This window comes from Carassius auratus, chromosome 7 (assembly GCF_003368295.1).
Source record: "Carassius auratus strain Wakin chromosome 7, ASM336829v1, whole genome shotgun sequence".
NCBI classification, from domain to species: Eukaryota; Metazoa; Chordata; class Actinopteri; order Cypriniformes; family Cyprinidae; genus Carassius; species Carassius auratus.
In genome coordinates this window covers 8,006,958-8,032,150 of record NC_039249.1, presented here as the reverse complement: position 1 = coordinate 8,032,150, position 25,193 = coordinate 8,006,958, and the positions used below count along the sequence as shown (strand labels likewise).

The following is a 25,193-nucleotide window of genomic DNA, read 5'->3' as shown; positions in this document are numbered from 1 at the left end:
TGTGTGTGACAAAGAGCAAAATATTGTTTTGAGTAAATCCATATGGTCTGATGAATGTAAAGTTTCAATAAACAGCAATATCCATAGATTGTGGTGTTTTGTTTTAATAAAAACATTAAAACTAACTGAATGTTTTGTTATGTAACATTGCGTTGTACTGTTACTAGTATAATTCATCACAGTACATAATTTGTTGGAAATAATTAAATACGGTATTTAGTTAGATTTGTGCCTCAATAATAATGATTGTGAGTACATTTTATCTTATTTGAAATATGCTAATGATTTATACACTGTCTAAATGACCAGTTATAGCGTGTTGGGTTTTTAGTTTTTTCGTGGACAGGAAGTGCTGTCGGTGACGGCGCGCGACTCCATTTTAGGCTTCATTCATCTTCGCAGCCAGTGAGATTACGCGCTCGCTACGGTAAGGCAATGCTGTCCCTGCATAACTCTTTTAATTACTTTACATGAGTGCCACGGTTTAGATGTTACATTAAGCTAATGCAGTATTTCGTAGTACTGTAGTATACTAGCATGGTTTCTTAATAAGGCGACGTATACCTCGTGTAACTTTATGTAGTCGTGCTAACTTAGCTTAGCATTACACCGTCGAAACCATTGGCCTACAGCTCTGAAAACCACCGACGCTGATCGGTCGATCTTAATCGTGTATCGGGCATTAAAAACAAATACTTGAATGATGACAAATAAAACTTAAGGGAATCAATACATTGGGTGTGGTGGTCACGCGGATACGTGGCCTAACAACGTGAGATAATTTATCTGCGCCATGAAGTCCGAGAACTGAAGCTGGACGTCTACTTTACGCACTCGACGCACTTCCATCCGATTGGAGAGTGTCTCACACAGCATATTTAATACTGAGTTGTGCGTAAATCATTTAAAATCGAAACTAAAATATATGATATAATTACTTTGTTTATGGTTTTGTAAGCCAACACAGCAGTAATGTAGGGAATCATCTGTTGATATAACGTGCATTTCGCAACTATGCTCCCTCTGTCCAGGAAAAAACGACAATAAAGATGGTTAAGATCTTTGTTGGCAACCTATCCTCAGGCACGACCGCGGAAGATCTGCGCTCTCTTTTTTCTGAATACGGCAAAGTAAAAGAGTGTGACGTCCTGAAAAATTATGGCTTTGTGCACATGGAAGGTAAGCAGGAGGCCGAAGAGGCCATCCGCAAACTCCACCATCACGAGCTCAACGGGCAAGCCATAAATGTGGAGATGAGCAAAGGGAAGCCCAGGGGCTCCACCAAACTGCATGTGAGCAACATAAGCAGTGGCTGCACCAATCAGGAGCTCCGGGCCAAGTTTGAGGAGTATGGACCTGTGGTTGAGTGTGACATAGTAAAGGACTATGCCTTCGTTCACATGGAGCGAATGGAGGATGCCATGGAGGCCATCAGTGGGCTGGAAAACACGAACTTCCAAGGTGAACATTAACCTCGAAACGACGAAATCCATGGTTACCAAGGGTTGCATTTTACTCCTTAGATTTTTTAGAATGGGAATCTACTCCTTTTTCAGTTCTTTGTAATTGCTAAATATATTTAATTTTCTAGATAATTGGCAGTAAACAGATATATTAATATATTTAAAGAATAGTTCATCCAAAAATCTGTGTTCAACCTCATGTTGTTCCAAAACTCTCAAGATTTTTAGATATATATATATATATAGAAAACGGGTACAGAGAATAGAAAAAGAATAGAGAAGGCTAGTGTTAGAGGCCCTTTTTAATATTATTTTCTTAAAGAATTGTTTTTTAATAATCTTATTAAATATTAAAATTAAAACTTAAGAGATTTCTGCCCCTCCATTGAAAGTTAAAGTAACCAAACCTTGCTGATTCAGAAAGTTGATGATAAACATTGTACACACACATACATAGAGCACATTTAATATGGTTAACAGGCTTTCAGTGGAGGAACTAAAATCTCAGAGGATTCGTTAAAAATATCGTAATTTGTGTTTCAAGATAAACAGAAGTTTAATGGGTTTGGAACAACATGAAGGCAAGTAAACAATGGCAGATTTAAAGTTTTTGGGCAACCTGACCCTTTAAGTGTTCTGTGGCTATCATGATTCAATAATTCTCTTTTAAAATGACAGTTTAAATGAGCGGAAGAAAGTTTTACATTGTTTTGCGTGTGTTCTCTTCCTCCCACAAGGCAAGCTGATCAAAGTACAACTGTCCACAAGTCGCCTCCGTACAGCGCCCGGCATGGGAGACCAAACTGGCTGTTACATCTGCGGAGAACCGGGCCATTGGTCCAAAGATTGCGGACGTGGCCAAAATGGTAGCTATGGTGGAGGCATGGGGGGATTCCCCGGCGGTAGAGGCCCCCCAAGGAGCGCCCCGAGTTACGGCATGGGCGGCCCTGGAGGTCTTCCTAGTAGAGGTTACCCAGCAGGGCCGCTTCCCCCTCCCCCGCCCATGAGCCGGCGTCCCAGCTACGGCGAGTACGGCGCGGATGCTCGAGAACGGTACCTAAGCAGGCCGCCGAGCGCCTATCCCGAGAGGTCGTCCATCTATGAGCGAGAACGCTACGGAAGCATTGACTATTACGAGAAGTATCGGGCTCGTCCGGCTGGCTCTAACTTCTTTGACAATAGCAGGCCTCTCTCTATTCCCCCTCCTCCTCCCCCACCTCCCTCTTCTTCTTCTTTCTCAAGGATGCGGTTGGCTCCTCCCAGCCTCGATCCCTATGAGCGACGCCCTCTGGCGCCTCCACCTCCCACGGCATCGGCGTACTTCTCGCGGGACCGTAGCCCAATCAGACGTGTGGGCGCCGGTTCGGAAGGATACTCGTACGAGCGCTCGCGACTTTCCCCGATCTCAAGGAGCTCATCGACTTACACCGTGCCGCGGGCCAGAGAGAGCTACACCGAGCGGGTTCGATACGCATACTAAGCCCACACACATGCTAAGGTGAGCGATAGCGGGTCGTTAACTTTGATGACTCAAATGAGATGTCAGCGTGATCTGTTCTAAAGCGTAAGCGTTTCGAGTACAATAGCGGAGCCGCTTTGCTCGGGTTAAAAAGTACAAAAGTCAGAAGGTAATGCCTGTCGAATGTTTCATCTCACAGAATATTTGTTCCTGTTTTTGTTTTTTTTCTTTTAGGTGTTGTCAAGTGAAGAGACTTCCCTCCATCTATATGACTTTGCCTCAATCAGATGCTCCATCGATTTCAAAGATGAAGGATTGGATGGGCACATTGATCACAATGCTTATTAGATCTTCAAGTTATAATATCGCACAAACTGCTGTTTAATTTCCCTTTCCAATGGAGACATCTGTGTATGATTGCAAGAAGTGGTTGTAATTTTGGTTTTTGCTTTGCTTTTCGCTTACTTCCAGAGGTAAGGTGGGGTGGCTAATGTCAGCATAATTTTAACTATTAACTGCAATTAAACAGACACTTTGTGAGATTCTGAATTGTACTTTTGTCTGTAATTTCCCCCAGTTAAATTTGATCACTATTATTTACTTTTATTTTTTTTTAAATTGATGCTCCATTAATGCTCCTTTTCTGAAGCTTTCGGGTTGGCTTGCCACTTAATTTTTTTGATTTAAGTTCCGTGAGGACAATCTGGTTACGTTTCTTATGGCGATAATAATGCCAGCGTTTTGTTTTTAGGGGAGAGTGGGAATCTGAAATTAATCCTGTGGCCAGCAAAAAGCTCTACAGGAAAAAAAATTCTAAAATTCAACATTCCAAAATTCTTTTTATTTGCTACAGGTGATTGGTATATACAGACTCTTCAGATGTGAATAGTACTTGCCTGTTGAATTGTGTTGTATCTGATAGGTATGTTCAACAAGGATGGCCAGCTTGTTTCTATTACCAATGTTTGTGAGTTTTTGTGATTTGGAAGCTTGGATATGAATTTTGAGTTTGTTTTGATTGTTTACTCCCTCTAACTGATGTTTAAGTCCTTAAAATATGATTTGATATACAACCTAAATAGTTGGCCAGCTTTCAGTGAGATGCAAACTGTTTTCTGTTCTGTACACCCCAGTGACTGTTTATGGCGGGGGATCGTTACATTGTAAGAAGATTCAGCTAGATGGAAAGGTGGACTGTACATGTGAGTGAATTGGACATTTGCATTAGATGTGCTGACCAACTCTCACTCAGGGCTTTATTCACCTTTGGAGACCGCTAGCGTTTATGGGCGATTCTTCTTTATGGGTGCCTTGGGAAGCTCTGTGAGAATGTTTATAAATTTGATTTTCTGTAGTTTGTATATTTCCTACAGAAGTCAGGAGTGTGTTTTATGAATTATCTTTTGTAATAAACCAGTATTTTGGTGAAAAAATATCTATCTGTCTTTAATAATAGAAGCCTCTGTGTATACATAATTATCATTTCAATTAAATTGATCTAAGTTGTTTTTGGTATTTTAATGCTTTATTACGTAACGGATCATTGCATGATCTATCTGGCCACGTGGTGCTTTGAAATCTCCGAAAACTCCAGTTGCAAGCTAGCAGCAGGCTTTGAGATAGGAGAAAAGAAAAGGGGACGGGCAGCGTTAACACCATGCAACGCTATTCTCCAGCCACCCTCGCTTTATGCGACGCAAGAGTGACGCCATTTCATCTAGCCCCGGCTCCTGCAAGCATCCTGAAAAGGTAAGGAAAACGTCCTTTGTACCGAATCAAAATGGCCCAGTGTTTTCTTAACTGAACGGTTAATGTCTATTCTTACATTTCCAATGTTTTGTCGTGATGTCTCATTTGTTCACCAGCGTTTCTGCCCGTACTCCCAGTTAGCTAGCTGTTGCAGGGCTAACGTTAGATGGACTGTAAGCTAACATGATGATTATTATTTACGCAGTATGAACGCTTTGGATTCTTTAGTTATTGATACGACTCTTTATTTTCTATCGATCGCCGAGGTGTTGCTGGCACGCGGCTCCTAAATCAATGCACAGCAAGTGTGTGTGTGTTTTTTTTTTTTTTACCCATTGTCCTCTGCTGTTGATGGGAAGCCCGCCTTGCTTCGCGAGTCGATTCTTTCGAATAAATACAGTTCCATGTGGCATGATTGTACATGCTTTAAGATGTTTAAATAACTGTTTTTTTTTTTTTTTCCAAAGTGCATCCTTACTGCCCTAAATAGCATCAACAGTTACTAATCACATAGTCTTCACATTGGGACGCAGGCATTCAGTTAGTTTTATTTCTGGCTTATCTTGTTACTTTTTGCCCCCAAAAATCAATCTTTTTTTTTTTTATTTTTTTTTTTTAGCTCAGATACGATCAGGTTCGATGAGTCATTGCAATGTTAAATTGAACTACTCGGACCATTTATTTCGATTCATTTGAAGGTTCGATTTAAAAATTAGACATTACAGATGCCCTGTTTTGCGATAAAAATGCACACGTCTTTTTTCCTTCATGTGTTTTATTGTCTAATATGAGCAGGAGGTATATATATATATATATATATATATATATATATATATATATATATATATATATATATATTATGTGTGTGTGTGTGTATATATATATATATATATATATGTAGTATCTTTGTTATGGCATCATAGCTTACCTCTCTTATTAGAAATATGCTGCATATGTTATGTTTTTTCTTTCTTTCTTTTCTCTCTTCACAACAGGGCTTGAGCGTTGACTTTACATTATTAAAATGGTGAAAATCTTTGTTGGGAACCTTTCGCCGAACACTACGGCTGAGGAGATCCGCTCCCTATTCTCTCAGTATGGCAAAATATCTGAGTGTGACATTGTGAAAAACTTTGGCTTTGTGCACATGGATGACAAAGCAGAGGCAGATGAAGCCATTCGAAATCTTCACCATTACATGCTGAATGGTTTGGCCATGAATGTGGAGATGAGCAAAGGGAAGCCCAAGACCTCTACAAAACTTCATGTCGGAAACATCAGTAGTAGTTGCACCAACCAAGAACTCCGGGCCAAGTTTGAGGAATATGGACCTGTGGTTGAGTGTGACATAGTGAAAGACTATGCATTTGTTCACATGGAGCGAGTGGAGGATGCTATGGAGGCCATCAGTGGTTTGGACAACACAGCCTTTCAAGGTGAACCAGTATGGTCCTTTTAGCTCAATTTTATCTTGTCATGTTTGTTCCAAAAAGTGAGCCTCATTACAGTTTGGTAAGTAGAAAAATTGGTAAGTGATAAGTGGAGCAAAATTGGCTATTCGATTTCTACGGTTAGTTTATTATATGGATGTCAATAGAGGATGTCCACAAAGCTGATCAGTTGTTCATTGAAATTATTTCATCTAAAAAAGCAAGGGAAATCATACAAGTTCTTTTCTCAATGAGCAGAAATTTGTGTAATTCAGGTCAACATGTTGTGTGCATTAAAAATAGTAAATTAATTTCTTAAAGAACAACAACCTTTATTTGTTACTTCAATTCAACAAATGAATATGCTGTACAAAATACAAAGTGTTTTATAGTGGCAGAGTAATTATTCAAAGTAAAAAATTATTTACTATTATTAGGATGACTTAATTTTTCTAATTCAACCACATTTATATTTATTCATCTTTCTTTCAAACTTTTACATTATAAAGTTATGATCCTAAATGCACTCATAGTTTACAAAAAATGAGTTTAGTTGTTAGTGTTTCTAAGAAATTAAGTAGAATCTATTACAACTGCCTTTTATCAATTATCAGCCATAAAATAAAAAGTAAGTGGGTTGTGAACAGTTTTTGACACTGACATTCATTTATAATTTAACTAATTCTGGCCGTGTTTTTCTCGATAACTGTTCCAACATAGCGTGAAGTCTTTGGCTGCTTTGACCTTCTGAACATTTAATCCGTGTGCATGCTAAAAATTAAAATAGAAATATCATGGCAAATTCTTTCTTTTCCTTAAGGCAAACTGATGAGCGTGAAGCTTTCGACTAGCCGCCTGCGTACCGCGCCGGGAATGGGAGAGAGAGCGGGTTGTTATCGGTGCGGGCAGGAAGGCCACTGGTCCAAAGAATGCCCAATTGACCAGAACGGCTGCTACAGAGAGGGCCCAGGCTCAGCAGGATATGGGCCCCTCAGGTTCGATGAGGGTGGCGAATGTGGTGGCCGGGGGTTTCATCGCAGCTACAGTGGCGAACCGGCCTTCGGTGGCAACTTTTCACATGGCTTCTCCAGGGGAGCAGGGTACGGCGTCCCAGGGTATGGAAGGGGCGCGGGTTTTGAGAGCGCATTGAGTTACGGTATGCCAGCGGGCTACAGCATTGGCGCGGATAATAGCATGGCCCCCACATACGGCAGTGAGGCTGTGTATGGGAGCAGTGGCGTGGCCTATGGTGGTGCGATGCCTGCATACCCAATACGGCGACCGCCCTATGAGGAACGAGATCCGTATGGGGTGGTGGACTTCTACGAGAAATATCGGGCACGTCCGTATGGAGCAAGTTATTTTGAAGATAGACGCGCGGTCCCACCTCCTGTTCCTCCTACCCCTTCCTCCTCGGCGGTCGTGAGATATGAGCGCCATCCCCTTCCCCCTCCTCAGGCTCCCACCTCTTCATACTATGTCCGTGAGCGGAGCCCGATCCGGCGAGCTCCCCTAGAGGCGGAGGGATATGCGTATGAGCGGTCGCGCCTCTCTCCTGTCTCTTCGCTTTCCAGGAGCTCTGCGTATGACGTACCGCGGGATCCATATGCCGCTACGCGCTATGCTTACTAGCCTAATACATGTGTGCACTCAGGTGAGATCTTTTTAGGATTATACAGATTAGAGCTAAGTTTGATCAAACGGAAAGCAGTTTTTGGGGGATTATTTTTAAAGAGATATTGGTTCCTCTCTGATAACTGAAAATTCTGGCATCAGTTGCTCAACCTCAACTTTTTTTGGGGTCTATAGGGAGAAAGGTAATACAGGTTTGAAACAACATGAGGGTGAGTAAATGATGACGGAATTTTCATTTTTGGGTGAACTATGCCTTTAAAGTTCTTTCATAGGGCAGTGAAGTATTGTTAACAATGTTTGATTTACTTTCATTGAGGATCTGCATATTTTGCAAGGTCCTGCTGAACATATCTTCATTATTATATCATAGATATTTTGGTTACACATCCAAAATACATAAATACAAGCAGACAAAGATTGACATTGATATTTTTAGCCAGATTTGTCAACTTGAAGCACTTGGTTACTTCCTATTACCTAAAAAAATGTCTTGTCCCAATTCATGTTGTCAATTTTGGGCACATGAAAGTCCACAAAATGGACAACTGAATGACTGAGATGATTTTATGATTCTTTTCTTTTTTGCAGGTGTTTCTTGGTTGCTCATGGATCATTTAAGAGGTTGTGATGCATCCTGTGTTGCCTGGGTCAAGGACAGTACACATGGCCCACTTCCTGGCACTAAACTCCTTTTGTCATCTTAATCTTTATGTAGCTGTTTTTTTTTTTTATTTGATATGTAAATATGTTCTCGTTAATAAAAGTTAAAACCAAATCTCTTATTCTTCTGTGTAAATCATAGCAATGGATTTTGTATTGCAGTTGCTCTGGATTGTGCAGAATGAAAATTGAATATTCCTCCCTCAATGAAAATGTTTGCACAATAACATTTACTGACTCTTAGTTCACTCACTATGGCAGGAAGAGCTCTTGGCAGCAATATTTCACTTGTTTTCCCTTACCTTTTCTAACCATCTTTTGACCCTGTTTCCTGTGATTCAGCACATTTGACTTGATGCTAACCATTTCCTCTTACTCCTCTTCCACATTTACTCTTCACAGTTTTATGATTACAATTTATTATGTTTATACAAACTAAAAGAGTATTTTAAAACTACTGTTCAGATACAAATGTGTTGTAAAACAGGCTGTCTTTTTATGCAACTATGTGCATATTTGAGTACAAACATCTCACAACAGTTAAGGGGGTAAAATTTGCATAGAAGAGAAAAAATAAATATATATGCCAGGGATTAAAAATGTAAACATTAAACCAAACTAAAGTGACACAACGCTTCATAATGTCTTTTACCTTTTCCGTTTCTAATATTGTGTATTAACATAAAAACAGCATAGTCTTTTGATTACACAGGAATTTTTTAGGAATTCTGAATGTGACCAAAGCAATTTAATTGGCGATTTTATTAACAGAAAATTTTCATTTTAAAAGAAAATTAATACCACCTAAGGAACTCAATATAAAATTGGGGAATTTGGTGTTTTTTTTTTTTTAAATGTATTCAATTATCCATTTTATCTTAAATACTTCTTTGAGGTCTGTAAAATTTAACACTTCAAGGCCCCCAAATTCTTTAATATTATTTAAAATATATTTTCATAAGTAGTGAGCTTTTCTTCCCAAATGAAATCATAGAGAATCTTATCCAAATCCTTAACAACATTATTTGGAACTTCCATTGACATTGATACAGACCTCAGAAAATTAATCAATACAATTTATAACACACTCCACTTCACTGACAAAAAATTGTGCTGTAATCTGCTAACATGAGTTTACTCTCCTTGTCAAACACTGAGATTCCATGCAAACTAGATGTTTGAATATGAGCGGCCATCACTTTAAAAAAAAAAGTGCAACTAATAAAAAAGGAAAGTACAAGTACCATGAGATAACTGGACTGAGCTATTACAACCATTATAAAGAGTTTGAATCGCTTTTTGAAAAACATTATATATATATATAACTTTGAACATAGAATGTAAATATAAAAGAATGTCCAATTGTATCACATGGTTTATAAAAGTGGGTAAATAATATTAAACTGTCAGCTGAAATAAAATATCTGTAGTCAGTTAGATCAAGAATTAATATATTATTATTTCAGATATAGCGTCCTTTCAGAAAACCTGATTATTCTTCATCAATTATCTTTTTTTATTAAGGCTTTTGGCTAATATATGTGAATAATTTATCTTTGTTAGATTTTGATTTAAGTGTAATTAACTTACTCCTTGTTTTAGTGATGCAGGAAATTCTCTAAAATCAACCGAATCTTTAAAAACAGCAAGTAAAAAATACATTACAAAAAGTTTTAAAACTCCATTGTCAACCCGTCTCTTCCAGGAGAATTATTTTCTTTAAGACTGTTTATGCAACCTATAACCTCATGAATATTTAATGCTTTATCACATGAATTTCTGAAATCTGTGATCTTATTAGTAATTTCTGATAAGCTACTAAGAAATAAATCTGTATTAGTGGGTTCATTAAGGGAGCTATACAATTTACTTTAGAATTGAGATACAAAGTTAGGTAACGTAGACTAACCATGTTCCGTACAAAACGATGTTCCGTACAGGTGACGTTTTAGCGCCGATTGCAGAATAAATAATTACAGTTCGTACATAAACTATATATCTGTGTCATCCTTATGTTTCTCTCTTTCACTCCCGATCTAAACAGAGACCAATCCGCTGTTTGTTTCAGTAATATTTGAGTAAGTTTGCTCGTTGCGCCCACCGCGCTTGTAAATGGACAGTGGGGAAGATTTACTTCAAAACTTCAGCTTGGGAGGAAGACAACTAGAGCAGCGAAAATGTACATTTCTATTCCACTTATGTTTCTCACAGTACTACAGCCTTTATTAAATGAATATTATGTTATCACAAATTGTTAAATATATTACTTTTTGTTGAATAAATGCTTTGAAATGGGAGTGTTTAAGCATCGATTGCGGGCGATAACCACTTAGCGTCACCCTCACCTGAGACTGGCGGCAGAGATCTCTTACTTTATGAAGTTTTCACATTGGTTAACCTTTTTTTTTTAATTAATCAGTGCCCTTCTCGTTTTCTGCATCTTCAGAAAGATAAGGAAATTATGTTCTCTAACCTTTCACATAGTTCATGCTTAACTCACATGTCATAATTAATATCACGACACAATCATGCCTAACTCGCATGCGCCCTTTATTAAAGCAGCCATTAACTTGTATTTTGATCAAATAAAAAGGTAATAATCTTTGATATTTATTGGAATTATGTTTTCTTGCAGTTAAAATAAATAAACAGCTCACTTTTGATAAGTTAAATGTCCATTTTCGCCGATAAAATCAAGTAATAAGCGCTGTACGGAACATCATTATAAGCCTGTACGGAACACCGTTAACCCCTATCATCTTCCGTACACTGGCGGAGGTGGTACTTTTCCCCAGTTTTCTCAAAAACTATTGGTCCTAAAGACATCAATCAAAGTGTAGACTGTGTAATAGGTATTCCCCCGGAGAATGAGCACACAAGCATGCTTGTATGTCTTTTTACAACGGAGGAGTGGTCACTGGCGTGCGGTGAATAGCGAAAAGTGTACGGAACATGGTTAGTCTACGTTACATCTTAAGGTTCTCATTAGTAGCACACTTTATGAAAAATTGGTTTACAGAGGATATTTCCCAAATTTTTTATTTATTTTATTTTTTAATCCTGCTGCATCCATTTTCGTCTTGACCTGGCAAATTTGAATGGTAGCTAAAAAAAACAACCTACCCTGCTAGGAGGTTGGGCCTCTTGCTGAATATCAATGGAACGACCAATGATAGGCCATTAAAATGTTCCGACAGACCTTCGATGATCCAATGACTGTAACCCATACATTGATCGACATAATAATCGACCAATCAGACAGTTCTAAATGCGCACGCTATCTCCTTTGTCGATCTCAATGTACGCCATCTTAGTCGGCGGGTAATAGAAGAAGGTTGCGTGTTAGGAGACGTACGTTCATATTATTTAGAAAGGAAAACACACTTTTTTGTGCATACGCTACCCTGACGCCCAGAAATGGCAACGGGAGCCAATGCAACCCCTCTGGGGAAGCTGCACCCGAGTATCGGCGCTAAGCGAGGCTTTGAGTCTGGTCCCGGCGCGGGGTTAATGGCACCTCCCGGGCCTGCGGTTTCTTTCCCGCTGCAGAATTTACAGCAACCGCAATTATCAAACCCAAGTTTTTCTCAGTTCCCCGGAGCCGTGAGTTCTGCGCTGACAAACCCAGTCGGAGTAGGAATACCGTTACCGTCTCAGGCGGGGAGTGGAGGTAAAGAGCGTGGACTGGCCTGAGACTCGGGACAAACGGCCTGGCCCTTTATAACGTTAACCTTAGTTGGGGCTGCCTTAATTGGGCTCACTTTGACCTATTGTTTTGTCAAGAGTATTGTGTAATAAAAACTTTAGGTTGTGTAGTGCACTTGTATAGTTAATATAATATTTGCATGCATTCGCAAGAACAGTTCACTGGTTAAATTAGTCTTTATTCATATAACGGTTAACGTTACCTTTTTGTGAACGAAAGATGTTATTGAAATTGTAGACAAAGTATTTATAATAATCAAGTACGGTACTTCAAATATAATAAGTGATTTTATTTTTTGTTCATACTCAATAAGGGGGAAAACTCATTTTAGACCCATTTTTGCAAACTAAGCAAAAATATGCAGTGGCTGTTACTACTTCTGTGGCCAAAAGTAAGGCGAAGTTGTGATAGTTTGTAGTATAATCGGTTTATTTTTTTCTCCAACAGACTACATGCATAAAATGAGTGTAAATATCAGTTGTCACTTTGTATTTATTTCTTTTTTAATTATTGGACATATAAGAAAAAAAAAACCAGATTAATGGATAATCAAGTAATCCTATAAAAGTTATTAGTTTAACTTACTGCTACTTATCTGGTAAACTGCAGTAAATCGTTATATTTGTTATATTATTTCTTTTTTTTTAAATCAAGTATGATAAGCTATTGAAGACTTTATAGGGTTAAACACAAAGAGCGATAGACTTTGCATGTAATCACATCTCACTTTTACCATCCCTCTTAGATTTTGGCCAGAAGAAACGTAAAAGGAGTCGCTGGAGCAGCGAGACCCCGGATCAGAAGACCATTATCCCAGGCATGCCCACCGTGATCCCTCCCGGTCTGACTCGGGACCAGGAGCGAGCTTATATAGGTGAATATCTAAGTTTGCTCTTCTTAAAATGTGTGTCTAAGTCATATAGTTTAAGTTGCAGAACATTGTGTTTGTGAATGAGGGTTATTCTTTCTTACACCCTGACAGCTCACTTTTTTTGTCCCAAAACCTGTTGGTTTATTATTTCCTCACAGTTTGCACATCACATGCAGGATGTAATTGCTGAATTTGATTAGTCTGACTTCTTTGGTGATATCATTTAGGTCAGTTAATGGGATAACTGTTTGTTTCTTTGCTTACCATCAATCTGAAAGTCTCAGTGCAAAATGGCCATCTCTGTATGTCTCCAATGACTCCTTATAGGGATGGTTTTCTCAAAGAAGTCAATCGACCGAAATTCAGCACTTTGCCCCCGTGTTCACTAGAATGCACTAACTCCATTGATGTGCAAAGTAAGGACGATTCTTTTGTCTAGGAGGCACTGAGGTATTAGTAGCACTGTTTGCGTACCATCTGATGTCCATTAGCAAGAACCCACAGTGTTTTTCTGATGTTGCTGCTTGCTGTGATCTGTCTCCAGCTGCAGGACTCCATCACTGCTCATGTTTTCTATGCAAAATGTCTTAAGTCTAATTTGCCTGCAAAGCACTGCAGGTCCAACATTGAAATGATAAAAAAAGTCATCTCCATCCCCAGTCTCTGAAAGCAGTGTGTAGTAAATTGCTTTCTCATTGCTGTCAGGCACTTGTTTTGCAATGGCATGTGGTGTAGTGTTTGTTCAACTATAATGTGACCTAGACCTACATCTGCTTAACTAGTCCTTTATCGACACCTCATGTCTCTTACTGACCATCAACCTGCACCATTTAACGTGTGACCCTATGGGGTCTGATTCTCTTAAGCATGTCATAGAGAAATGCATGTGAAAACCCATTAAATGCTTCCATGAGTGATGCAAAACTTAATTTGATTACAGGTCAGTTTTTGATGTAAATCTAGTCTTTTGCATGAAAAAGAAAACCCAATCCACTAAAGGCTGGTCTGTTTGATTATTTGTAAATACTGCACCTCATTCGTTCTAATTGATTAGTATTTGTAACATCTGGTAAGTGGCTGTCGTGACTTGATGAGTGTTGAATAATACTGATGAGGTTTTTTAGTGTTGCTAAAATTATTTACAGTCCTGTCATGTAATTATACTGCTGTTATCCTCGAAATAATTTCAATCTCATTGAGGATGCAGTTGCTTAAGCCACTTAGCCAATATGATTTTTATTTTCTTTAAACCCAACTTTTTTTCTTCCTGGCAGGCCTTCATGTTTTGCCACTTATTTAGCTTGAAATGACTATGGTATGTGAAGTAAACATTTTACATGTATTCTTGAAATGTGAATTTTAGTAGTTTCACTTCTCAAGGTTGGTGGCATAAAATTGAAAGCCTGTTGCAATGAACCTTTTTCTGAAATTGTTAATTATTGAAATGCCTCCAGCTTTCTGGACTTTCAAATTTTGTAGATGTTTGGGGAAATCTGTATGGGCTTATAAAAAATTGTGTTTTCCAGAATTCTGGGTGGGATTTCGATATTTCAGAAAAGTTTGATCAAAAGTGTTCAGTTTACCTTGATTCTTAGTGAACTGACACTTGCCATGGTAATTGTGTTCTAGTCATTGTTGAACTTTAGTCATGTTGAGTTTTACAGTGTACAGTTTCTGCTTTTTTTGTGGTTTTTTTTTTTTTTTGTTGTTAACCACAATTCTCTCCATCCTTGTTGTTTTTTTCTTCCTAACCTGATTTTTTCCAGTCCAACTGCAGATCGAAGACCTGACACGTAAACTGCGTACAGGAGACCTGGGAATCCCTGTTAACCCTGAGGACAGGTCGGAATAACAATTTGAACCCACCAACAGTAACATTTCTTTTTACCTTTTTAATGCGCCATTATATGTAAGGCCAGTTCGTAAGTAAGTGTGCTAATGTGTATGTAGGGGTAAGTGATTGTTAAATGAAGAAAGTCTAAATGCCTTGCTCTGAAATTACCTCATATCTTTGCCTTTCTTTAGTTAGAGAATAAACTAAATGCCTTGATTATGAATTTGGCTTTGTTAAATGCCTAACTAGTTTTTTGAAATGCTTAGTTGAATTTTAGAGAGGCGTTTGGATCGGTTCTATACAAAGAGGCAAAGTTATGACTGAAGGCTATTATGGTACGATATTGTCATATCAAAGATTAGACTTTCATGTAATTCAGTTAGAGCTGGCAGGTAACTTGTCAATGCTACATATTCTGAAATGAATTGTTTTGCAGAACGTATCATATGACAGTGAAGTTTAACTGTTAACAATACATGGCACCTAACTACCAAAGCCTAATGTGCAATCATATAAGCAGTGGAACTCTTGATCTTCTCAAGTAGATTTTATTTGATTCTGTGCTGTTCTTGTAATTTTTTTTTATTATTATTATTGCATGAATTTTATATGAAAATTTTTTATCAAAGGCTGGTATAGAATTTTTTTTGTGAAGATTCCAGTGTAGTCTAAGTTAGCAGTTTCCATTCAGCTGTTATTTAAGCCATTTAAATGCATTTAGAATTTTATTAGATTATACTTTGCATTTTTAATGCCCCTTCTTTCTAACCTCTAAAATGCAGTGGTGACGAAAACAATCAAATCCTTAATCCCTAAATCTGAATGGTTGGTTATTAATGGTTTTCCATAATGGGGCTACAACCATTTTGTTCAGGAACTTCCACAGTATTCCAGAGTTCTGCACTGGAAGTCCGCTTGGAGGAGACTCCTCTGACCTTTTCTTTTTTGAATAACCATAACCTTAACACTGATCACTTTGGCCACTCATAGACCTCATAAGCATCCAACATAGCAGGGAATGTCATGTTTCTGACGTGAGCGTGTCTTTTTAGTAGCCACACCCCTTGCTCTCTGAACAGCCTTAGGTTCTCCAGCAGAATCTTTAATCTGACGTTTTTACACCGTCAACTCTAAAAAGGTTCTTCACAAAGGTCTATCCACTCCAGGATTTAGGAACGATCGCTCATCAACTTCCAGCTCGCAAAAGAAAGCTGGGGGGTGGTGCTTCAGATTGTCAGCGCTGGAGATATCAGTCCAAAAGAAAACCAGCAGAAAACTCTTCCCTCTTTTTTCCCCCCACTTTTCTCCTCTTCGGGTTGCCACTCATGATCCTGTCACTCTTGTGTGGCTGTCTTGTTTGAGAGCTGTTGAAGGTTAATATGTAATCCAAAATTTTTTTCTCTAACCCAAATTCCCCCTCTCGTAACTTTTTTCAAGCACAGAGCCTCATTGTGCAGGTTAACAGGTTTTCAGCACCATCCAAGGGGAAGGTAACAGTTGGAGTGCTCTCTGAGAACGTGTGAAAGTTTAGATCAGCCTTTCAAGTGTGTTGGTTGCCCCGTTTTTCTCCGATACTTATCCTATTTTTCCATCTCCAACATAATATTGAGACAAATACTCATTTTATTAACGTTTGAAAACTCAGTGACTCTCTGGCGCCAAGTTTTGTTTCTCTGCTTATGTTCCTCAAGCTTTTTGGTCTGTAGAGTCTGTTCAGTTTTTTTGTTTAATTTTTTTTGTTCATTCAGTATAATGTTTTCATAGTGAGCTTCTCTCCCATTAGAAAATGAGCACTCTGGGGCATCCGATGCACTTTTTAAATGACCACAGAACAAGGCAAAATAGTGCCAGCCAAGAGTAGGCAAGCATTTGAATGTTAAACTGTTGATTCTATAAGTACTGCTTTAAAATGTTTCTGTTCATTCTTTTTCACAGATCTCCATCTCCTGAGCCCATCTACAACAGTGAGGGGAAGAGGCTTAATACACGTGAATATCGGACACGTAAGAAACTGGAGGAAGAGAGGCATTCTCTCATTACAGAGATGGTGGGACTGAACCCTGAATTCAAACCCCCTGCTGACTACAAGTGTGTCTTCCATAAATGAACACTTTTTGCTTTTTACCTTCTCTGTGGTTGTGGAGTCAGATATTTATTAGTCAAATGTTTCTCTGTTTTTCTTCTTTATCAGACCACCAGCTACTCGTGTCAGTGACAAGGTAATGATTCCTCAGGATGAGTATCCTGAGATCAACTTTGTTGGGCTTTTGATTGGGCCACGGTGAGTTGAAAGGCTGAGCTCCCAATTTATTATTCATTTTTGGCCGATTTGAGTCTTTACGTCAAAGTAACTTTTCTCTTGTTCTGTTGGGTTTTTTTTCTTAGTGGAAACACTCTGAAAAACATTGAGAAGGAGTGCTGTGCTAAGATCATGATTCGTGGGAAAGGCTCAGTAAAGGAGGGAAAGGTGGGCCGTAAGGACGGACAGATGCTTCCTGGAGAAGATGAACCTCTTCATGCACTGGTCACTGCTAACACCATGGAGAATGTTAAGAAAGCTGTAGAGCAGGTGAGTCCATTTCAGATATTCTTGTGTTTGGAAGTCGAATCGGGTTTTCAGAATTCCATTTAATGAAAATGAATATCTGTCAGACTCAAGAAACATTATATTGCCTCTTAAGTGCTTTCTTTTTGTCCACAGATTCGTAATATCCTCAAGCAGGGCATTGAGACCCCTGAAGACCAGAACGACCTGAGAAAGATGCAGCTAAGGGAGCTGGCACGCCTCAATGGCACGCTGAGAGAAGATGATAACAGGTGAGAGACTAGATGCAGATTTCTTGAGCAGCGGGCGAGTAAATGTTGTAGATGTTTGATACTCATCAATGTGTACATTTTTTCCCTCTCAGAATCTTGCGCCCGTGGCAGAGCACTGAGCCTCGCAGCATCACAAACACAACTGTGTGTACAAAATGTGGTGGAGCAGGTCACATCTCATCAGACTGCAAGTTTACCAGGTAAGCCCAGCCACCAGTGATCAGCAGTGTTATTTTTATTTCTACCCAGTAGTTTACCACCTTCTGGTTATTATCAAATAACGTTCAGACAGCACAGTAAGCTTTATTGTATTTCCTTGCTCCTCAGTTCCTTTGCACAACGACCCGGTGAACCACCCCAGTCTGCTCAGGATAAGGCCCGTATGGATAAAGAGTACTTGTCTCTCATGGCAGAGCTAGGAGAGGCTCCAATCCCTGCCTCCAGTGGGGGCCACAACAATCCTCCCCCTAGTGGACCTCGTCCTGCAGGACCCAACAATAACCAGCCACCACCAGTAAGCCCATAGACATCCATTTTTCCTTATTGGAAGCCAGTTTCTTCATAATGTACACACATGCATGCACTACCATTTAAATATTTTGGGTTGGGAAAAGTATTTATTTTGGGGGGGAAAACTCTCTTATGCTCACCAAGGTTATGTTTATTTATTTTTTTAAATGCAGTTAAAACAGCAATATTGTGCAGTGCAATTACAATTTAACAATTTTCTTTTACTTTTTATTTAAATATATAATTAATTTACATGAATAGCAAAGCTGAATTTTCAGCAGCCAGTCTTTAGTGTCACATGATTGTTCAGAAATCATGCTAATATGCTGATTTATTGATCAAGACACTTTTTTTGTTAAAGTAAAAAAAAAAATATTATAAAAAATTATGCATGATGTGATGAAATTATGAAGATGATGATGATGATGATGAAAACCATGTGTTTTTCAGGATTCTTTGTATGGAATGTTCAAAAGAGCAGCTTTTATTTCAAGTGTACACATCTTTACTGTTAATTGATTAATGCATCCTTACTGAATAAAAGTTTTACTAGTGTTTGGAACCCAAGATCAACCTCTCTCAAACACCTTTCAGAATCGTCCTCCTTGGATGAATTCAGGCCCTACTGATAACAGGAATTACCATGGCATGCACCAGGGTCCTGGTGGCCCTCACAACTTCCCTCCACCAATGCCAAACATGGGTGGCCCTCCTATGCCGCCAAACCCCAATGGTATGCCTCCACCCTGGATGCAGCCGCCGCCGCCTCCAATGAGCCAAGGCCCAGCCCCACCCGGACACCCCATGGGTGAGTATAACCTGTGATGTTCAGGATTCCAGTTCTATAATTCCTCCTTAACGGTGCATATAACTTTTCTCTGGAAGGATAGAGGTAAATAACTGGATATTTTCTTCCATTTATATTTGGAACATTTCCCATAAAAATCCAGATTTTGGTGTATAAAAATATTCAATGCTGTCATACTGTTCCATAACGCTAAAACTGTTTTCTTCTCTTGTCTGGTGATCAGGTTTATTGCCACCACCCATGGGTATGATGCCCCCGCCTCCACCTCCCCCCAATAACCAACCTCCACCCTCAGGACCTCTGCCACCTTGGCAACAGCAGGCACCCCCCCCACCACCCACCAGCAGCATGGCAACCAGCGCTCCACTGCCTTGGCAACAGAGTGAGTGCATTACAGTTGATGCCATTTAAAGGGTTTCCTTTTGCATCAGACTGACTTGTTTTTTGTTTTTCCAGATACAACCACCACATCCACCCCAGTCACTGGAAACCTGCCACCCTGGCAACAGCCTCAGCAGACTGCCACCTCAGCCACTCAGCCCCCTCCACCCATGGGCACCCCTTCTATGGTGCCACCTCCACCTGGGGTCCAACCCCCACTTCCGCCTGGTGCGCCACCTCCTCCACCACCCCCTCCTCCTGGCTCAGCTGGCATGATGTATGCACCTCCTCCCCCACCCCCACCCATGGACCCTAACTATGTGACCATGATGGGAATTCCTGGTATGCCACCTTACGGGATGCCCCCTGCACCTCCACCACCTCCGCCCCAGAGTTAAAGGCTCCATTTAGTCTCTATGGCCCTGTGACCATGCAGTAATGCCTAAAATATACATCACAGGACTGTACCTAGTTCTGTTAATTCAACAGCTTGATGTGATTAGCTGTTTAGTCGCTAAAGGTTTATTTTCTGTTGATTGGCCTCGGTTCAGATATGTTTCCCATGCTTGGACATAGAAATCGAGCTAGTGAGAGAGACCGAGATCGTGGTAAATTTGTAAATTTGCTTCAATTGTAATGGTTTTTAACTGTAGTATCTGATCTGTTGGTTGAATATTTGTTCCAAATGGTGACGTACAGGGAACGTGTGTGTTGTTTTTGTTTCTACCAGCCTGCTTTCATGTTTTTTTTTTGGTTTTGTTTTTTGGTTTTTTTGAACCCTCTTCTGTGAGTAAAAGTGACATCTGCTTAAGATTCAGTTAGCAACATTCCAACACATGTATAAACAACCATTTACACTCTTAACCAGCTGTGCATTTGTTGCTGCATAGTACAAAAAGACATTCATGTCTTTTAAGATGTTGTAGATGATTGGCTTACTCTATTAGGTGGTCAGTATAATTTGTGCTCACCTGGTATCCCATCCCTCTCAAAATGGTTTTTATTTAAAATAACTTCATTAATTACCTTCCACCAAATGTATTTCAATATTTTTGTAATGAAGCATTCAACTAAATAAAAGTTGGCATGGTGTTGAGTTGTCATCTCTCTCACATTTGTGATACTAACATCAAGTCCGATTCAGTGGTTGATGGTGAGGGTTTTTTCTCTTCTGAAAGACTGTTAAACTTTTCAAAATGAAGCAGTTTTGTTGTTGATTCAAAATGTAAGTTACCTATGCAGTTTTCACAGTTCTCTTTGGATTTAGGCCCTGTTTTCCTGGTCACTACAGCATGAATGTTCGCTGTCTTCTTCACCATCTTTCTTTTCCACAGGTAGTTGCCTTGGTTTTTACTAACTCTATAGCTTGGAGTACGTGCTGTTTTCTTTGTGCTTAATACAGTGCTTAAAAATACAAGTTTGATGTCATGCTGCAAAAAAAAGAATGGGTGCTTTAACTTAATTTGAAGCAGATGTTGCTTCTATTTGTATTCATGTTGTGCACAGTGTATATAAGATAAAAGTACAGTCTGAGAATGTGGATTGCAGCTGAACAAGCAAATATGAGGCCATGAAAACAAGAACCTCAAGTTACATGGTAGCTCATAGAAGGTTCCTCTGGGAACATTGTAAGGTAGTGATTTGATTTTTGATGGACACTGACATCAAATTGGTTCATTGCAGGAGTTAATTGTTGTACAAATGTATATAAAATGCAGAATTTGAGAATTTTAATGCATGTACAGGTGCATATAAAAATATATATCGTGAAAATACCATAGGGATGTCATATATTACTTGATTCATTACATGTAAAACATTTCAAATGTTTTACATTTATTTTATTTTGATTATTAGAGCTTACAGCTCATAAAAATCAGAAATCCAGTGTCTCAAAATATTAGAATATTTACATTTGAGTTTCATTAAATGACCATCCCTATGGTGTACATTTCAGGTATCCCTTGTACTTTGAAACCACAATAACACGGAAAACTGCAGACTTGGCAGTGGACCAGAAGAAGATCAATGACGCCCTCCACAAAGAGAGTAAGTCACAGAAGGTCATTTCTGAAAGGGAAGGCTGTTCACAGAGAGGTGTATCGGAGCATATTAAATGCAAAATTGGCTGCCAAGAAGAAATTTGGTAGGAAATGGTGCACAAGCAACAGGGTTGACCGCAAGCTTGAGAGTACAATCAAGCAAAGCCGATTCAAACACTTGTTAGAGCTGGAGTCAGTGTATCAAAAGTCAACACTTGGACGTCTTCAGGAAAAGGGCTTCCAAGCTACTTCTTAAACAGAAACAACGTCAGAAGCATCTTACCTAGGCTAAAGACAAAAAAATGGACTGTTGCTCAGTGGTCCAAAGTCCTGTTTTCAGATAAAAGTAAATTTTGCATTTAATTTGGAAATCAAAGTCTGGAGGAAGACTGGAGAGGCACAGAATCCAAAGTCCAGTGTGAAATTTCTTAAGTCAGTGATGATTTGGGGTGAGGTGATGTCTGCTGGTGTTAGTCCATTGTGTTTTATCACGTCCGAAGTCAATGTACCCATCTACCAGGCGATTTTGGAGCACTTTATGTTGACAATCTTTGTGGAGATGCTGATTTCATTTTCCAGCAGGACTTTAGCGCCTGCCCACAGAGCCAAAACCACTTCCAAGTGGTTTGCTGACCATACTGTGCTTGACTGGCCAGCCAACATGCCTGATCTGAACTCAAAATGGAATGTATGAGATATTTTCAAGATAAAGAGCCTTGTCAAGTGCCTCAGCAGTGACACAGTCTGATCGCTTCCATGCAACACTTGACTGAGGCTTTCATTTGTGCTAAAGTAGACACAACCAAGCACTGAGTGCATAAAAGAACACTTTAAAGAACTTGAACTTTTCTGTTTTACACATTTTTTAATTGATATAAGCAGTATTAAAATATTTTAAGATACTGGATTTTTGATTTTCATGAGCTGTAAGTGTAAAATAAAATAAAAACCTTTGAAATGTTTTACTTTAAATGTGATTAATTTATAATATATATGACAATATACAATTTTGTAATTCACGATGATAAAATTTTTTGAGATGCACCTGTATGCAGCTGACTTTAAATAGGCTTTTACCGTTTTGTGTGTCACGTGATACTGGTACCCTCAAACTGTGTACATTTTTTCCCTCTCAGAATCTTGCGCCCGTGGCAGAGCACTGAGCCTCGCAGCATCACAAACACAACTGTGTGTACAAAATGTGGTGGAGCAGGTCACATCTCATCAGACTGCAAGTTTACCAGGTAAGCCCAGCCACCAGTGATCAGCAGTGTTATTTTTATTTCTACCCAGTAGTTTACCACCTTCTGGTTATTATCAAATAACGTTCAGACAGCACAGTAAGCTTTATTGTATTTCCTTGCTCCTCAGTTCCTTTGCACAACGACCCGGTGAACCACCCCAGTCTGCTCAGGATAAGGCCCGTATGGATAAAGAGTACTTGTCTCTCATGGCAGAGCTAGGAGAGGCTCCAATCCCTGCCTCCAGTGGGGGCCACAACAATCCTCCCCCTAGTGGACCTCGTCCTGCAGGACCCAACAATAACCAGCCACCACCAGTAAGCCCATAGACATCCATTTTTCCTTATTGGAAGCCAGTTTCTTCATAATGTACACACATGCATGCACTACCATTTAAATATTTTGGGTTGGGAAAAGTATTTATTTTGGGGGGGAAAACTCTCTTATGCTCACCAAGGTTATGTTTATTTATTTTTTTAAATGCAGTTAAAACAGCAATATTGTGCAGTGCAATTACAATTTAACAATTTTCTTTTACTTTTTATTTAAATATATAATTAATTTAAATTAATAGCAAAGCTGAATTTTCAGCAGCCAGTCTTTAGTGTCACATGATTGTTCAGAAATCATGCTAATATGCTGATTTATTGATAAAGACACTTTTTTTTTTGTTAAAGTAAAAAAAAAATACAAATTATTATAAAAAATTATGCATTATGTGATGAAATTATGAAGATGATGATGAAAACCATGTGTTTTTCAGGATTCTTTGTATGGAATGTTCAAAAGAGCAGCTTTTATTTAAAGTGTACACATCTTTACTGTTAATTTATTAATTCATCCTTACTGAATAAAAGTTTTACTAGTATTTGGAACCCAAGATCAACCTCTCTCAAACACCTTTCAGAATCGTCCTCCTTGGATGAATTCAGGCCCTACTGATAACAGGAATTACCATGGCATGCACCAGGGTCCTGGTGGCCCTCACAACTTCCCTCCACCAATGCCAAACATGGGTGGCCCTCCTATGCCGCCAAACCCCAATGGTATGCCTCCACCCTGGATGCAGCCGCCGCCGCCTCCAATGAGCCAAGGCCCAGCCCCACCCGGACACCCCATGGGTGAGTATAACCTGTGATGTTCAGGATTCCAGTGCTATAATTCCTCCTTAACGGTGCATATAACTTTTCTCTGGAAGGATAGAGGTAAATAACTGGATATTTTCTTCCATTTATATTTGGAACATTTCCCATAAAAATCCAGATTTTGGTGTATAAAAATATTCAATGCTGTCATACTGTTCCATAACGCTAAAACTGTTTTCTTCTCTTGTCTGGTGATCAGGTTTATTGCCACCACCCATGGGTATGATGCCCCCGCCTCCACCTCCCCCCAATAACCAACCTCCACCCTCAGGACCTCTGCCACCTTGGCAACAGCAGGCACCCCCCCCACCACCCACCAGCAGCATGGCAACCAGCGCTCCACTGCCTTGGCAACAGAGTGAGTGCATTACAGTTGATGCCATTTAAAGGGTTTCCTTTTGCATCAGACTGACTTGTTTTTTGTTTTTCCAGATACAACCACCACATCCACCCCAGTCACTGGAAACCTGCCACCCTGGCAACAGCCTCAGCAGACGGCCACCTCAGCCACTCAGCCCCCTCCACCCATGGGCACCCCCTCTATGGTGCCGCCTCCACCTGGGGTCCAACCCCCACTTCCGCCTGGTGCGCCACCTCCTCCACCACCCCCTCCTCGTGGCTCAGCTGGCATGATGTATGCACCTCCTCCCCCACCCCCACCCATGGACCCTAACTATGTGACCATGATGGGAATTCCTGGTATGCCACCTTACGGGATGCCCCCTGCACCTCCACCACCTCCGCCCCAGAGTTAAAGGCTCCATTTAGTCTCTAAGGCCCTGTGACCATGCAGTAATGCCTAAAATATACATCACAGGACTGTACCTAGTTCTGTTAATTCAACAGCTTGATGTGATTAGCTGTTTAGTCGCTAAAGGTTTATTTTCTGTTGATTGGCCTCGGTTCAGATATGTTTCCCATGCTTGGACATAGAAATCGAGCTAGTGAGAGAGACCGAGATCGTGGTAAATTTGTAAATTTGCTTCAATTGTAATGGTTTTTAACTGTAGTATCTGATCTGTTGGTTGAATATTTGTTCAAAATGGTGACGTACAGGGAATGTGTGTGTTGTTTTTGTTTCTACCAGCCTGCTTTCATGTTTTTTTTTTTTTGGTTTTTTTGAACCCTCTCCTGTGAGTAAAAGTGACATCTGCTTAAGATTCAGTTAGCAACATTCCAACACATGTATAAACAACCATTTACACTCTTAACCAGCTGTGCATTTGTTGCTGCATAGTACAAAAAGACATTTATGTCTTTAAGATGTTGTAGATGATTGGCTTACTCTATTAGGTGGTCAGTATAATTTGTGCTCACCTGGTATCCCATCCCTCTCAAAATGGTTTTTATTTAAAATAACTTCATTAATTACCTTCCACCAAATGTATTTCAATATTTTTGTAATGAAGCATTCAACTAAATAAAAGTTGGCATGGTGTTGA

General features: G+C 39.6%; 4 protein-coding genes across 5 annotated transcripts; all 4 read left to right on the top strand.

Moving 5' to 3' along the window:
- Positions 1-345: 345 nt before the first annotated feature.
- LOC113105742 (RNA-binding protein 4.1-like) lies at positions 346-4,355 on the top strand. The gene is made up of 4 exons (XM_026267006.1): positions 346-427; positions 1,032-1,461; positions 2,201-2,961; positions 3,157-4,355. The coding sequence occupies exons 2-3, from the start codon at positions 1,050-1,052 to the stop codon at positions 2,941-2,943; spliced, it is 1,155 nt and encodes a 384-aa protein (XP_026122791.1). The 5' UTR covers positions 346-427; positions 1,032-1,049; the 3' UTR covers positions 2,944-2,961; positions 3,157-4,355.
- Positions 4,356-4,494: 139 nt separating this feature from the next.
- On the top strand, positions 4,495-9,023 carry LOC113105741 (RNA-binding protein 4.1). 2 transcript variants are annotated; one of them, XM_026267004.1, is made up of 4 exons: positions 4,495-4,671; positions 5,667-6,107; positions 6,922-7,755; positions 8,325-8,460. In XM_026267004.1, the coding sequence occupies exons 2-3, from the start codon at positions 5,696-5,698 to the stop codon at positions 7,731-7,733; spliced, it is 1,224 nt and encodes a 407-aa protein (XP_026122789.1). In that variant the 5' UTR covers positions 4,495-4,671; positions 5,667-5,695; the 3' UTR covers positions 7,734-7,755; positions 8,325-8,460. The 2 variants fall into 2 exon arrangements, with proteins under 2 accessions (XP_026122789.1, XP_026122790.1); XM_026267005.1 differs by lacking the exon at positions 6,922-7,755 and having other exon boundaries at positions 8,325-9,023.
- Positions 9,024-11,813: 2,790 nt separating this feature from the next.
- LOC113105739 (splicing factor 1-like) lies at positions 11,814-20,419 on the top strand. The gene is made up of 12 exons (XM_026267001.1): positions 11,814-12,066; positions 12,848-12,976; positions 14,740-14,815; positions 16,743-16,895; positions 16,999-17,088; positions 17,193-17,376; positions 17,509-17,624; positions 17,717-17,824; positions 17,952-18,138; positions 18,729-18,942; positions 19,166-19,324; positions 19,399-20,419. The coding sequence occupies exons 1-12, from the start codon at positions 11,814-11,816 to the stop codon at positions 19,719-19,721; spliced, it is 1,992 nt and encodes a 663-aa protein (XP_026122786.1). The 3' UTR covers positions 19,722-20,419.
- Positions 20,420-22,491: 2,072 nt separating this feature from the next.
- Positions 22,492-25,193, top strand: LOC113105740 (splicing factor 1-like). Its single transcript, XM_026267003.1, has 5 exons — positions 22,492-22,609; positions 22,737-22,923; positions 23,514-23,727; positions 23,951-24,109; positions 24,184-25,193. Exons 2-5 carry the CDS (start codon positions 22,792-22,794, stop codon positions 24,504-24,506), a joined length of 828 nt encoding a protein of 275 aa, XP_026122788.1. The 5' UTR covers positions 22,492-22,609; positions 22,737-22,791; the 3' UTR covers positions 24,507-25,193.